Source organism: Microtus oregoni, unplaced genomic scaffold (genome assembly GCF_018167655.1).
Source record: "Microtus oregoni isolate MIOR12 unplaced genomic scaffold, Mior012 000020F_ref0000438, whole genome shotgun sequence".
Classification (NCBI taxonomy): domain Eukaryota; kingdom Metazoa; phylum Chordata; class Mammalia; order Rodentia; family Cricetidae; genus Microtus; species Microtus oregoni.
Window position 1 is genome coordinate 2,867,920 of NW_024543079.1, and position 15,425 is coordinate 2,883,344.

Genomic DNA, 15,425 nt, shown 5'->3' on the forward strand with positions numbered 1-15,425 from the left:
TGCCGCTGCCTCCTGAGTGCCGGGATTAAAGGTGTATGCCAACGCATCCAGCTCCAATTCTGTTTTAATCTTTATTTCTGCATTTGAGGAGGGGAGATGGTTTGGGCAGCTCACCACATCAACTGTCTGAGGTGCAGGTGGCAATGTTGCTTAATTTTGGGGTACCACTGATGTTGGATAAAGATCCAGAAAGCTAAACTTCCCAGCAAACCTGTCTATTTAAATTTTAATTTGAACACCATTTTATTTTTTATTTTTTTATTTTTATTTTTATTTTTTTTAAGAATATCTATTTATTTATTATGTATACAATATTCTGTCTGTGTGTATGCTGCAGGCCAGAAGAGGGCACCAGACCCCATTACAGATGGTTGTGAGCCACCATGTGGTTGCTGGGAATTGAACTCAGGACCTTTGGAAGAGGAGGCAATCCTCTTAACCTCTGAGCCATCTCTCCAGCCCCCTTGAACACCATTTTAAAACCATTTATGTTATATTGGGGAACTCACAAGCCCCTGAGGACATGAAGAGGTCAGAGGACAATGTGGGGGTCAGTTCTCTGCTCCCACCATGCAGGTTCCAGGGACTGAACTCCAAGCCTTAGGCTGATAGCAAGCGCGTTTACCACCTGAGCCATGCCACCTGCAAGATGAAAGTTTAACGTTAAAATTTATGTATTGGTGATAAAGATCTGGATAAGAAGTTTTTTCTAAACTAGATTCTGAAAAAGAAATTAAATTTACATTGATTTTCTTACTGAGTAACCAAGGGACACAAAAAATCAAGAGGATAAAAAAATATTTTATGTTAAAATACATTATTTGAAATACATTGGAGGAATCCAAATGCAATTGCGTTATGACATTTTCTTGATTCGTGGAGGCTGCCACACATGAGCTTGCTTAGATGTATAAATAGTTTGATACATAATTGTGAAGATGAGATCAAGTTCCTCTAAGTGATGTTCCTCAACGTTTTTATTGTGTTATTGCTGGGGGCTTATTTTCAGGATTGCAATTGTTAGTTAAATAGGGGATTTTAGAAAAGATTACATGCAAGATCACAGGGGGTTTGGGCTGGCAAAATGGCTCCTCAGGTTAAGGTACTTGTCCCTAATGATGAAGACCTGAGTTCAATTCCAGGGACCCACGTGGTTGAAGGGGAGAACCAGCTCCTGCAAGTTATCCTCTGAGATGCATATGCATTCTGTCGCTTAAGAGAAAAGAATGTTGGGCAAAAGATATTGCTTAGAGGTTAAGAGAGACTGTGGCTCTTGCAGGTGACCCAAGTTGGGTTCCTAGTACCCACATGGGACCCTCACAGCTCCCTGTAACTCCAGCTCCAGAATATCCTACGCCCTCTTCTGGCTTCTGTGGGCACTGAACTCACATGCAAAGACACAAACACATGAATAAGAAATGATCATAGATGTATATGTTTGTTAAGAGTCTTTTTATTACACATTTTTATTTTTGTGTGTATGAGGTGTGTATATACGTGTGTGTAAGTGGAAGAGAGCCTAGTGGTTAAGAACATGTATGCTTTTGTAGAGAGGTTCCAGGCACACCCACTTTGGGTGGCTCACAACTGCCTGTGACACCCCCAGGAGATCTAGCGTTCTCTCCTGGCCATCTTGGTACTGCACTTGTGTGCAAAATTCACACTCTCACACACATATACTCATAATTTAAAATAAAAATTAAAACTTTAAAAACAAGCTGGACTTAGTGGCATGCTTATAATCCCATCTGGAGAAGTGGAGACAGGGGTTCTCCAGCCAGGCAGCCGAGACTACACAAGTTCCAGGCAAGTGAGTGGCTCTGTCTCAAATTCAAGGTAGATGTTGTCTGAGGTATGATACATAATATTGTCCTCTGACCGCCACATATGTGTGTGCCTGCGCATGAACACACACACACACATTCTCATAAAAAAGATTCAGAGACAAAACAGAAAACCAAAACCAAATAAACCCTTAGACTTTTCCTGCCAGGCCGTCTGTCTGGAGTGGTAGTGTGAGCCAACACACGTTAATTAGCCGAGTAACATCTGTGAAGCTGTCAAGAGGGCCACTTGCTGAGTTTAGCCGTGAGGTGAAATTCTAGAGAGTTTGGTACATAACATCAGAAGTCACCGTTTTCTCATTTGTATTTAATTGGTTATGAGTGCACGTGGGAAGTGTGCGTGCTGGCACACTCGTGCCGCCGTACTCGTGTGGAGCTCAAAGAATAGCTCACACCAGTTGCTTCTCTCCTTCCTTCATTAAGTGGATCCTGGGGTTGAATTCAGGTCATCAAACTTAGCCACAAGTGCCTTTAGCAGCCGAGCCAACTCGCTGGCCCAAATACCCACATTCTTATGCTCGAAAGATATAATTCTGGGACTGGAGAGATGACTCAGTGGTTAAGAGTACTGGCTGCTCTTGCAGAGGTCCTGAGTTCAATTCCCAACAACCAAAGGGTGACTCACAACCTTCTGCAATGAGATCTGGTGCCTTCTTCTGGCTTGCAGGGATACATGCAGGCAGAACACTGTATACATAATAATAATAATAATAATAATAATAATAATAAATCTAGCTCTGCCAGGCAGTGGTGGTGCAGACTATTAATCCTAGCACTCAGGAGGCTGATATAGGCAAATCTCTGAGTTTGAGGTCAGCCTGGTCTACAGAGTGAGTTCTGGGACAGCCAGGACTATATAGAGAAGCCCTGTCTCCAAAATCAACTGAAACAAAGCAAGACAAAGTATCTAATTCTTTTCGGTCTTTTTTCTTACTCTGAGCCAAGTTTTTGAAAAGAAGAACCAATGACTTAAGAGTGATAAGGCACAGCAGGGGTGAGATGGCCGACACTGACCGGCAACTGGACGGAACATAGACTCACCTGGTTGATGAGCCCTGGACAGTTGGTATTAGCTGAAGCGGGAAGACCCGCCCACTGTGGGTGGCACCATTCCCTGGCTAGGATCCTGGCCTCTACAGTGGATGCAAATGGATAGGAGCACGGAGTGGCAGCATGCGCTCACCACTGTGTCCTGATGGTGGGAGAGATGTGGCCAGCCACTTTGAGCTCTTGTTGTGACCTCCGTGATGGACTGCACCCTTGACCTGTAAGCCACAACGATCCCTTTCTCCCTTAAGCTGTTTCTGTTGGGGCATTTTTATCACAGCGACAGAAAAAGGATCGAAAACATCCAGGGCTTCGGATCGCTGGGATAATACCCTCTTCTAGCAATGTGAAGAATTTAGAACTCCAGAGGGTTAGATTAGTGATTCTCAACCTTCCTAACGCTGCCGTGACCCTTTAATACAGTTCCTCAGGCTGTGGTGACCCCCATCACAAAAATACTGTGTTGCTACTTCATAATCATAGTTTTGCTACTGTTGTGAATTGTAATGTAAATACCTGATGCAGAATATCTGATATGCGACCCCTCTGAAAGGGTTGTTTGACCAAAGGGATCTCAACCCACAGGTTGAGAACCATTGATTTACATGGCTGCAAGAAACTGAAGGGCATGTGGGGGTCCACATGTGGTGTGTGTGTGTGTGTGTGTGTGTGTGTGTGGTGTGTGCTGTGTGTGCTGTGTGTTTGTGCTGTGTGTGTGTGTGTGAAGGTCAGAGAACACTTTTAGGAGTTGCTTCTCTCCTTCCATCATATGTATCTTGCTGACCCATTGTCTTCATTTTTTTTTTTTTGTTTTTGTTTTTATGTTTGTTTGTTTGAGACATGGTCTCTCTGTGTAGCCTTGGCTGGCCTGGAACTCTCTGTAGACCAGCGGGCTGGTTTCCAACTCAGATCCACTTGTTTCTGCCTCTCAGGTGCTGAGATTAAAGGCATGCAACACCATGCAAGGCCGTCATCTTCATTTTTAAGCACAGCTAAATTAGATGTGCCTAAGTACTCCCATCCCAAGCATACTACTGTTCTAACAGCGTAGAGGGTGAAACATTGATCACAGAAGGAGTCCTAGTGCAAGCCTGAAGTCCTCAGCCTTCTTCTTCGGTTGTTTTGATGTCCTTTTTTGAAACTTTGTATTTGTTGATACTTTGGCTACAATCCTAAAACACAAACTTCTGTCAATTACAGGGTGTGATGGTTACTGTGCCAATTTGATACAACCTGGGAAGAGACCCAATGAGGGGCGTCTATATTGGGTTAGCCTGTGGCTGTGTCTATGAGAGATTGCCTTAACTAATTGGTGTGGGAAGACCCAGGCCCCATTCCCAGGCAGGGGAATCCTAAAGTATGTAAGAATGGTATGGTGGTTGTTGGGCGGTGGTGGTGCACACCTTTAATCCCAGCTCTGGGGAGGCAGAGGAAGGCGGATCTCTGTGAGTTCTAGGCCAGTCTGGTCTACAGAGTTTGTTCCAGGACAGGCTCCAAAGCTACACAGAGAAACCCTGTCTCAGAGAAAAAAAATAGTGGTGTGGTGGTTTGAATGAAAATGGCCCCCATTGACTTAAAGGAAGGATTCGGACATGTGACCTTGTTGGAGTAGGTGTGGCCTTGTGAGGAAAGCGAGTCACTGGGGTGGGCTTTGAGGTTTTGGAAGCTCAGGCCAGCGCCAGTGGCTCACCCTCTCTTTTCAATGCCTGCCTATCCTGATGTAAGACTCTCGGTCTCTTCTCCAGCACCAAGTCTGCCTGTGTGACGTCATGTTTCCTGCCATGATGTAATGACTAATAGAAATCATCATCATGGCGTCTCTTCACAGCAATAGAACCCTATCTAAGACAGGCGGAGGAATAGAGCTGGGCTCAAACAAGCTGGTGAGCATGCATGCCTTTGTTTCTCTCTGCTCTTGATTGTGGGTGTGTTGTGACCAGCTGTTCTAAGTTCCTGTCTTGACGTCCCCACTGTAATGGACTGTGCCTCAAGCTGGAAATGGAAGTAAGCCCCCTTTCCCTCTTAGTGTGATTTTGTTTGTTTGTTTGCTTGTTTTGTCAGAGTGTTTTACCCCAGCAGCAGAAATGACTCTAAATCAGAAGTTTAGCCTGCCAACTTGTCACTACTGGAAGCCCAATGTAAAAGTGATCTCAGTAAAACAGGGAGAAGCTTCCCCTGAACAACTTGTCAAAGAAGGAGCTTGGCTGGGCTTTGAGACAGAGCTCTTGAGAGGACTCAAGTTCAGTTCCCAGCATCCATGCATGGTGGCTTCTATGGATCTGATGCCCTCTTATGACATCCACAGGTACTGTACTCACATGCACATACCCACAAACAGAAACATACATAGGCACACTTTTTAAAAGTACGAATAGATTCCAGGTAAACAGCCTGATCAACCAGGTCAGATTCCTCAGATGCTTAATTTTGGTCAAGAAGGTAGGCTTCAGGCTTAGGTCCATGCCTGCCCCGTCTCCTCCTTGTAGGATCATAGTAGACCAAGTGTAAAGACCCTACAATGAGGAGCGAATAAGCAACAATGTGTTCAGAAACTGTACCAGACAAGGGAGGAAACTAAAACCAAAATAATACAGGGTTAGAGGCCAAACCAACCTGGGCCACAAAGACACCAGCAAAGAGCAGGCTGGTTCTGGTTTGTGCTAGCCCTTCCCAACGCAGAGGAGCTTGGGCAGAAGCAAGCACCCTTCCCACTCACTGGGCTGGCTGTTTCCTCAAAGTATTGGGCTCCTGGCAGTGCTTTCTGATAGGGACATAGCGCAGACATGTTCACACTGGTCCAACAGATGACAGACTGGGGAAATGGTTGAAGAAAGTGTTTGTGGAAGCTGTCAGCTGTCTTGTGAACATTTAACAGACCCCGTGCTGACAGCCCAGGTAATGGAGTCAACCTGTGGCCCTCGTTATCCTCCTGAGGAGGACTGACGAAATACCACAGCTGGATCTACCCCCTCCTCACCTTCTGGCCTCGGTCTCATGGGTGTCTATAAAGTTTAAGATTGCCAAAGCTGTGATGAGAGGGATTACGTCTACCCCGTTTGGCTAAACCATATATAGATCCACTGGGCCTGAGTGTCAGGTAAGAAGCTTGGTTCTCTGGGGCAGGGACAAGAATAACCGTGTGACCAGAGCAGAGGACAAGGTCTGGTAGTGAGGGTGGGCTCAGCAGATACACTTGTTCCTGGGGGGCCATGTAGGGATGTGGCTGTGCTCTGAGTGACAAGGAGCCAGGGTGGGTTCTGGTAGGGTGTATCTGTGTGCTCTGTATGTGTGCCTGTGCGTGTGCATAGGTGTGTGCACATGTGTGCATGAACGTGTGTTGTAAGTGTGCTCTGTGCATGTGCACACATGCATGTGTGCGTGTGTGTGCATGTGTGTGAAGCTCAGACTGGTTTCCAACTCACTACAAAGCCAAAGCTGGCCTTGAACTCCTGATCCTCCCACCCCCACCTTCTAAGTGTTAGGGATTGCGGGCCTGGTAGGCAGGGTAGGACTGACAACCAAAAATGAGCATGGAAGCCAGAGGGCCAGGTGGGGCAACACCTTGGGAGACGGTAGGAGCAAATGAGGAGGTACGGGGCGGGGGGGGCACAAATGCCAGGACTCCGGAGTGTGTGACTGGGGTGTACGTGTGGGAAGGAGGGTCCAGCTCCACCTGGGTCCCCATTTTTTTAAAATATTTATTTATTTATTATGTATACAATATTCTGTCTGTGTGTATGCCTTCAGGCCAGAAGAGGGCACCAGACCCCATTACAGATGGTTGCGAGCCACCATGTGGTTGCTGGGAATTGAACTCAGGACCTTTGGAAGAGCAGACAATGCTCTTAACCTCTGGGCCATCTCTCCAGCCCCCTGGGTCCCCTTTTTTATGGCACTTGAGAGAAAGTCTGTGATCTTTTTTAAAAAAATATTTTATTTATTTATTTAGCGTGTGTATGAATGTTTTGTCTGTATGTATATCTGTTTGTCACATGTGTGCCTGGTGTTTGTGGAGGTCAGAAGAGGGCATTAGATCCCCTAGAACTGGGGTCACAGGTGGTTGTGAGCCACCATGTGAGTGCTGGGAACTGAACCCAAACCATTGAGCTATCTCTTCAGGCCGTGATCTTCCTTTCTTGACAGACACATCAGTCACTCTTAGGTAAGTAGAACCCTGATCAATGGTCTTCAAAAGAAACTGCCCTCTAGGCTTGGAGTCAAGCCCTCCTGGGGGGGGCGGGGGGCGGGACGGGACGGGATGGGACGGGTCGGAGACGGACAGAGAGACAGAGTAAAACGGCGCGGGGCTGACTCTCAAAGTAATGTGACCACAGGATCCTGAGGCCCTGCTGTGATCCCCACCACAGTCAGGACTGTAGGCTTGGGGCGGTCCTGAGTGGCCCTGGTCCGGGTGAGGTGGACAGTTCCCCAGCTCACACGGAAACGCAGGTCAGGACGGGCGGGGGATGGGCTGGGAAGTGTGGTTTGCACGAATGTGTAGGAAAGGCTCCCCTGGTCGCTCTGATTCAGTTTCCTCCTCTCTGCCCCCTCCCATCACCACCGGGAGCCCGCCTCCCGAATCCCCCTCTCCTCCCCTCAGCAGCAGCCCCGGCAACCCCTCCCTTCCCGCTCCTCCCTCTCCATCCCACGTTTTCCAGCCCGGCCCTTAGAGTGGGGGCCTTCGGGGCTGGCTGGACTGGGGCTCCTGTGGTCTGGTGTTGGTGGCGGTGACCTGTTGCCACCCTGCAGCCGCACACCCTCGAGCCATGTCTTGGGTCGCTCTGCTCGGCCTCATGGCCGTGCTACTGCTGTTGCTGTTGCTGCTGAGCCGCCGGCGCGCGCGGTGAGTGTCCCCGGGACAGGGTGGGGAAGAGAAGCCAGGTGAGGCCGAGGGTTGGAGGTGTGAGGCGGGGACTGAGTTGCCATTACCCACGCTGCAACCTCCACGGTGTCCCGTGCCCACTTATCTCTAGACCCACTGTAGCTCGACCCGGGTGGGAATGCTGAGGCTGGACTCGAGGGTTTGCTAGGGACACACTGATCCTGAGGGCTTCCCACTCATGGAAGACGGTCCCATGATTCACGACACACACACCAGAGGAGAAACTGAGGCCCTCCAGTCCCACAGACTGGGTAAGGTCGAACCAGATCCCTGGTCCTTAAAGTTTAGTGCCCTTGGAGACACTGCCTTTTGGAGAAAAACTAAACACTTCTCTTCATGCGGGAGAGTTCAGCTGGCAGTAAGTCTTTGTATAAAGTATTTTAAAGTTAATTTGAATCGCTCAGGACCAGAATACATTTGACTTAAACCAAGGGCCCTCCTCGTCCTGACTCTCCTCCTTTCTCCAGGCCTTTCCTGTTGCTCAGTTTGGGAGGAACTTTCCAGATTTTTTTTTTTAAAGAAAAGAAAAAGAAAAAAAAAAGAAACGTAAAAATCAAAACAAACAAACAAAAACAAACAAACAAAGCCCAGCCACATACACACTCTTTCAGACCAGTTTGGAAGTTAGGGAGAAGTGGCAAGTGTTATCGCACTTCCTTCGGCTACTGCTGCAGCAGCTCAGGGATCACATCCGACATTCTTGTGGGATGTTTGTTTAAAAGCCAGCCCTGGTCCACGGCTGGTCGCTGAGTTTCAGACTGTGGGAGTCCATCAGCCTTCTCAGTCAGCTGCCAGGGTCGCCTGGAGTAGTCCCACCCTGCATCCTCAGCTGGTTCAGCAATTGCTCCCTCTGTGGCTCCAGCTCTCCCGAGTTTACATCGCAGCACCTTAAAATCTCAGAAACACTGAGAACCTCACATTGCAGACTGTGTGAGTTGAGATTTCCAACAGTCAGCTCATTCCAGGCACTTTTCCAGGTGAAATTTAAACTATGTGTTTGCTTATCTGCCCCAAAAGGAGGGAAGGAAAATTCAAAAGCCGTTTCTGTAAGGAATAGCTGGGTGTCCTCAGCTGCTGGCTCGGTCTGCACCAGATCTGTCTGTGGTTTCAGCTTCCAGAGTTTCTTTCCTCACACCAGATGTTAGACATCTGTTCATGCTTCCGTCCCGGTCACCTGTGCGCCTCTTTAGCCTTTCTGTCCATGTTTTTGTCTGTGGACTTTTTGGTTGTTGTGAGAGATTTCTTTTTAAACAAATTACTTTTACTTATTTATTTGTGTGTGTGCGTGCGTGTGTGTGTGTGTTTGTGTGTGCGCATGTGCATGAGCACACACACCACAACACACATGTGGAGGTCAGAGGATAAGTTGGAGGCAACAGTTCTCTCACCGTGTGGGTCCTGGGGATCCAGCTCAGGTCAGTAGACTTGGTGGTAACCACCTTTACCCACCGAGCCATCTCGCTGATCCTGTTTCTATAGCTTTCCGCATCTCATGTATGGCGCTCTGGTTTGCCTGCAGGGGTGTGTGACCTGTGCTATGCCTTGGGGCAGGTAGGACATCTAGGAAGGGTGGACATCCAGGTTCTGGCCATTCTCCCAGCAGGATGTCCCCAGTCTGTGGGGCAAGTGAATGTCCTCTGCCCCAGTTCTGTGGTTAAAGTGATGATGATGACGATGATGACGATGATGATGATGATGATGACGACGATGACGATGATAACAGTGTCCTGGGGTGGGGGTGGGGGATGCAACCTTCCAGTGGTGCAGATTCTTGTGGTCTGACGATTTGAAAGCTCCTTTATCTGTGGTTTTTATGCCTCTGGGCATTAGCAAAGATTCTTAGTGCGGCACAAAGAACCATGGGGAAAAAGCAGAAGGAACCCAGCAGGGCAATTTCTTTTTCCAAAAGGGCTACACCATGACCCAAGCCAGGCTCGCAACAGCTTGTCTGGCCATCTGTCTTTTGGTTCCAACCGTCTGTCCATTTCCAAGACACAGCCCTCACGTGCTGTAAATTCACATGAGCCTCCCAGGTCTGGCCACCTCAGTCATTTCCTGATGATGTGTTACTGGTGCTGGAGTTCATGGCTGGGAAAACTCTAGGTCCCCTCTGAAAACCTGTTAAGAACATCCTACAAAACAGTGTGTCAAACATTCAAAAAATCCACCACGGTGAACTGGTATCACTTCCTTAGTTTGACATAAAATGCGTTGACCTTCTCACTGGCAATAGAGCCAATGTTGGCATCTCTCTGGAGCTCCCATTTCCACGACCACATCAGACATCCAGCAAGGTGAAGAACCAAAACCAGAGAAGGATTGGGACCTGGGACCAAATGCCTGTGGTATAGGAAATTCTATGGGTGCAGTGGCCCCCTCAAGGACTCAGTGGTACCAGGAAACTTTAGGGGTGCTGCCATCTTGGCTCATGTCATGTGGTTGGTTCACGGTCTTCACCATCTTGATGTTGTCACCTGTCAAGACGGCAACCAAGGCACACTGTTGCCTCCATCTTGATGAGGTCACCAGACAAGATGGGAACAAGCCGCAGGGTTACTTTGTGTTTCCTATGGGCTCAGCTCTATGGTGAAATGAGCCCACCCACACTGGACAGACATTCTTGTGGGATCTGTGTAGTTCATGGGCTCAGGGTGGACTGTCACCCTCTTAATTTTTCAAATGAGCATCTGAGTCTGATTAGCATTAGGATAGAGCAGCGGAAGTTACCAGCAAACTGAAGAAGCAGAGGAAGCAATTCTGTTGTCCCAATCCAAGGAGGGAGTCCCTGTAGCTTACCACAAATTATACTGGGAGACAAACAACAGCGTCCAGGTGTTTTAATGTCCCCTGGGTTCTGAGGTCCAGTCTCTTGCTGGGCTGGGAGTCCATGAAGGAAATGGAGTGAAAGGGGAGCGTGCCCAGTGCCTGTAGGAGGGCACCATTTCTCAGGAAGCCTAGGAAGAAACTGGCCTGGAAAAAGTGACCTTGGTGCCATTCTATCACACCTGAGCATGGCACGGCCTGGGACTGGCAGGGGTTGGTTTTCTTTTTAATTTTATGTGTCTGTATGTTTTCCTCACATGCATGCCTATATGCCATGTATGTGTCTGGTGCCCAGAGAGGCCAGAAGGGGGCACCAGATACCCTGGAACTACAGTTACAGGTGGTTGTGAGCCATTAAGTGGGTGCTGGGAACTGAACCTGGGTCCTTTGAAAGCAACAAGCGCTCTTAACCACTGAGCTGTCTCTTTAGCCGCCATTGGTAGGAATTTAAGTCATTGAGAAACCAACTTGTTAAAATAGTTAATCCTGATTTAAAACCTTTGCAGCTGTGTGTGGTGTTTTTACCCAGTCAGAAAAGCAGCTGCCTGGAACCATGTGGTCCCAGACAGTGTTGGACCTGACCACACAGAGTGGATGTCTCTTGTCCCTTTCTCCAAAGTCTCCTGGGCTCTCGGAAGGAACTGGTCGGAAAGGGACCCACGCCCATAAAAGGGAGATAGGAAATCACACGTAGAGTTTTGAGGTCTCTTGCATTGTTCAGTCTCTCCTTTGGTGGAAAAGGAAGAGAACGTTGAATGGGAACCTGTGGGCTGGCCAGAGGAGTTGGTTTCTATTTCCTTTCTTTTTCTTTTATATTTTTGACCTGATTATTTTACATCCCAATCCTTAGAGATCAAGCCCCGATTTTTGTATCAAAATACAGAGTCCATTCATGTAATATTTTCCTGGGCCCTTCCCTGAACTGCTGGAAATTTTTCATTCTGGTATTGTTACTGATCAGAAAGAGTTTCATTTGTCCCAGCCCCTGTGGACCCCAGCAATGGGCCATGGGATGTGTCTCCCCCAAGCGAAAGGATCCAAGTGGATTTGAAATCCAGGATGAACCTTAAAATCGCCAGAAGAGAATAATCTTGATGCCGCACAAAGGAACACACCAACAATGTCAAAGTAACTAGGCAAGGGAGTTTCTTTTTCGTAAAAAGTGTGTGCCGTGACCCAAACCGGGCTAGTGGGCATGCCAGGGCAAGGTCACTTCGTGTCTGTCTTAGCGCACGTCGTGACTGTGTTTCTCCATGGCTGGGGTCCAGTTTCTCAGTCTGTCTTTTAGCGTCCTGTGGTTTTAAGTGAATCTACGCAAAGGAAATGAGGGACTGGTGGGGTGGATCAGCTGCGCCAGTCACTGAGTTCTGGGGATGATGTGGCCTCAGCCAGGGGAGGAGATGAAAAGAGGTCCATAAACGTTTTACAAGGTGGGGGAGATTTATGGAATATTGGCTCTTGGTGGCCTAGCCAGTTTTTTTTTTAATAGAAAAAACCAAACCAAAAACATTCCTCACATGGCACCTGGGAAAGTAATTGAGAAGGTTTGGGAAGACATGGGCGTGGGAGATCCTGGCCACTGGGGCCGACAGTAGGACCCTGCTCACCTGCCTAAAAGCACTCTGGTTATTCCTATTAATATATATATATATACATATATATATATATATTTAATTTTATATGTGTGAGTTTTTTGGCTTGAATGTATGTCTCTAAACCATATGCATGTAGTTCTCAGAAGGCAATGTCAGATCCTCTGGAACTGGAGTTATAGAGGGCCGTGAGCCCTTCATTGTGGGTGCCGGGAATGGAATCTGGGACCTCTGAAAGAATCACCAGTGATTGTAACCACTGAGCCATCTCTCCAGCTTTGGTTACCCTCTTTGTAGAGGGGGACACAGAGGCTCAGGGAAGCCCTATAACCTGTTAGAAGTTCTGCCCTGATTAAGACTCGGGCTGCAGGCCTTTTTCATTCCCTGGAACGACTCCTTTCATTTTCCCTCTGTTGCTTGGCTGATCTGACCACTCAAAAATCCCAGACGATAAGATCCACGGCTCCGAACCAAACAATCCCATGGAAGGAAAAGATAGGCAACATTGGAAGACAAGCACATAGGCGGGACCCAAAGTTTGGGTGGAAATACGCAAGGCTCTTCTCCACCCTGCCCCATTCCTTTCTCCTGACCAAACCTGGGGTGACTTCTACCACCCCATCACACTACTGAGGTTTGACAGGCTGCACAGAAAGTACGTGCCATATCTATCCTTCAATTCCCCAAGTTCCTGCTTGTCCCAGCAAAATTAGACTATGCCGGTGGGTGGGTGACTATCCGCCCTCCAGCATTTCCAAAAAACACCCCAAAAAACAAACCCTCAATTTTGTTTTTAAATAAGAGCATTGTTTTCAGAAGAAGAGGCTTACTACACAGCGTTAGGGAAGCAGGTCATAATTACAATAATTTAGCAGGGTGTGAGTCGGTTCCTGTCACCTAAGACTCTCCTCGGTCCTGGAGTCCAAATTAGTAATGAGGACCAAGGGAACACGAAAACCATCTCTTTCCTGGGACTCTTACGTTCCCACGTGTTTTGTGGTGTTCTTTTACGTTTAAAGAAGCAAAGCTCGGTCATAGGAAAGACAGCAGAAGTGAACTGGCTCTCCCACGTCCCATGTGAGTCCCCAGATCTCCACACCGTGCTAAATGTCATAAACTTTGTACACACAGAGGATGTCTGAGATGAGTGATCCAAGACCCCCTTTCCCGTGTTTGTTTTAAAATATCACATAAAAATGTTATGATGCTGTACTCCCAAACGTTCCAGACCATGTATCAAAAAGGGAGAGTCTTAATTCCATGATCTTGTCCTGGTGAAACACGGGTCTTACTGGCCTGCTTGTCCCCGTCCAGATACAGATTTCTGTGACTGTTGACAGGACTTTAAAGCCTTGTTTAACATCTATGACTGTTCTCTCTGGGGACAGTGTAGATGACGACGGCTGTAGGGGGTGGAGTTAGCAATCTCCTGTGTGGGCCCATTGTGCATAGTGACTTGCCAAGTAGTTACCAGCAACGTTCTTTCTGCTTTCTGGGCCTTAGTGAGAAGATGGTCAGTCAGGGCAGAGTCATTTGCCGTCAAGCCTGGCCTCCCAAATTCACTGCCCAGAACCCACAAGTGGAAGTTGAGAACCGACTCCCCCAACTTGTCCTCTGACCTCCACGCATGCGCCACAGCCCACCGACCCAGTCAAGTTTCCCCACTGGTAATCTGAGGTCGCTTGTGTGTGCTTCGTCCCTAGCCGCTTTCCCAGCGGAGTGTGGCCTGGCTGTTGAGAGAAGTCTCATGAGTGGGGGTCCTTGACCGAGGGATTAGAGGGGGTCCTCGGTGTTATTGAGGAAGGTGTAGCCTGGGCTGGGAAGGAGGCGAGGTTTCTATGTAGGAATAGATGTCGTTTTTAACAAGCGTAAGACAGAGGTCACTAAATGGTCCTACTAGGGGGTTAGTTCCTTCCGGTAACAAGTGGGGGTGGGTGGAGGGCTTCATATACAAAAATCTAGTCCTCCAGCTTCACGTGGAACTGGGAAAACACAGCCACACTTCCTTGGGTTTGGTGCTGCAGCTCCCTCTAAGCCTCAGCACAGACCCTGCCTCCTACTGCTGCCACTCCAGCCCACTGCTGGTCTGTCTGTCACAGGACCCTCTGCTGTGCTGTGGGGAGCCAGATGTAATAAGAAACTGGACTCTCTGTCTGCCTCAAAAGCCAAGTCCAGACTAAGAACCTGCCCCGAGCAGGCCGTGCGCCGCTACCAATGCTGTCTCTAAGGATTTGGCTACCTGTATTTATGCTTGTGTGTGCATTGTGTGGGGCTGTGGGCTGTGGCACACGTGTGAATGTGGAGGTCAGAGGACAAGTTGGGGGAGCTGCTTCTTAACTCCCACTTGTGGGTTCTGGGCAGTGAATTTGGGTGGCCAGGCTTGGCGGCAAATGACTCTACCCTGAATGACCATCTCGCTGGCCCCTCCTTGTGTGTACACATGTTTGTGTGTGTGCTGTGGAGGAGGCCGGAGGTAGATACATGGTATTGTCCTCAGTTGCTCTCTTCCTTATTTTGTGAGGCAGTCTTTCACTGAGCCTGGTGGAGGTTAACATCTGAAAACCCTCCTTTTCTTCCTTCCTTCCTTCCTTCCTTTTTTTTTTTTTTTTTTTTGAGACAGGCTCCCGTACCTTGGGCTGGCCTTGGCCTTGAGTATGACCTTAAACTCCCAACCCTCCTGCCCCACTTCATGTGTGCTGGGGTCCCGGGTTTGCAACCATGTCCAGTTTACTCATGCTGAGGATGAATCCACGCGTGCTTGCAAGCCTTCTACCTATGGAGCCACAGCCCACTCACTCTCCGCCATCTGCTTTTTCTAACAGGCAATGGCAGAGGGGGAAGCAACGTGGAATAGCTTTAGGAGCATCTGTCTTAGTGAAAATAGGAACCCCCGGAGGCCTGTGGATGCATTCTGGAGAAAGGCTGGGCTAAGTAGGTTAAGAGAATTGGAGAGAAACTCAGCTCCCCAACCCGCAGAGGAGAACTGAGCCCTGCTCCATTTCCCAGAAAACCCTCCTGGAGCTCCTCCTCTACTCTGAATTGAAGTTCGCACAGAGAGGTTAGGCAGCCTGCTAGCAATGCACAGCCAATGAAGCCAGCCTCTGAGCTGAGCGTTTCGGAACCCAGACTGCACGCCAGCTTCTTCACCTGCCTTGATCCTCTCAGCAGCTCTGGTAGGCGAGCCTGCTCGCTGAGTCTGACTACGTGCACAATGCGGTCATGTGACGTATGTTCTTT

General features: G+C 48.4%; 1 protein-coding gene across 1 annotated transcript in view; it reads left to right on the plus strand.

The window, feature by feature from the left end:
• The first annotated feature begins 7,584 nt into the window (after positions 1-7,584).
• Ptgis (prostaglandin I2 synthase) overlaps positions 7,585-15,425 on the plus strand; it is a 35,245-nt gene continuing 27,404 nt past the window's right edge. Inside the window, exon 1 of the mRNA XM_041670539.1 lies at positions 7,585-7,734. Coding sequence (XP_041526473.1) covers positions 7,658-7,734 — 77 coding nt within the window. The 5' untranslated portion in view covers positions 7,585-7,657. The remainder of the gene's footprint in view (positions 7,735-15,425) is intronic.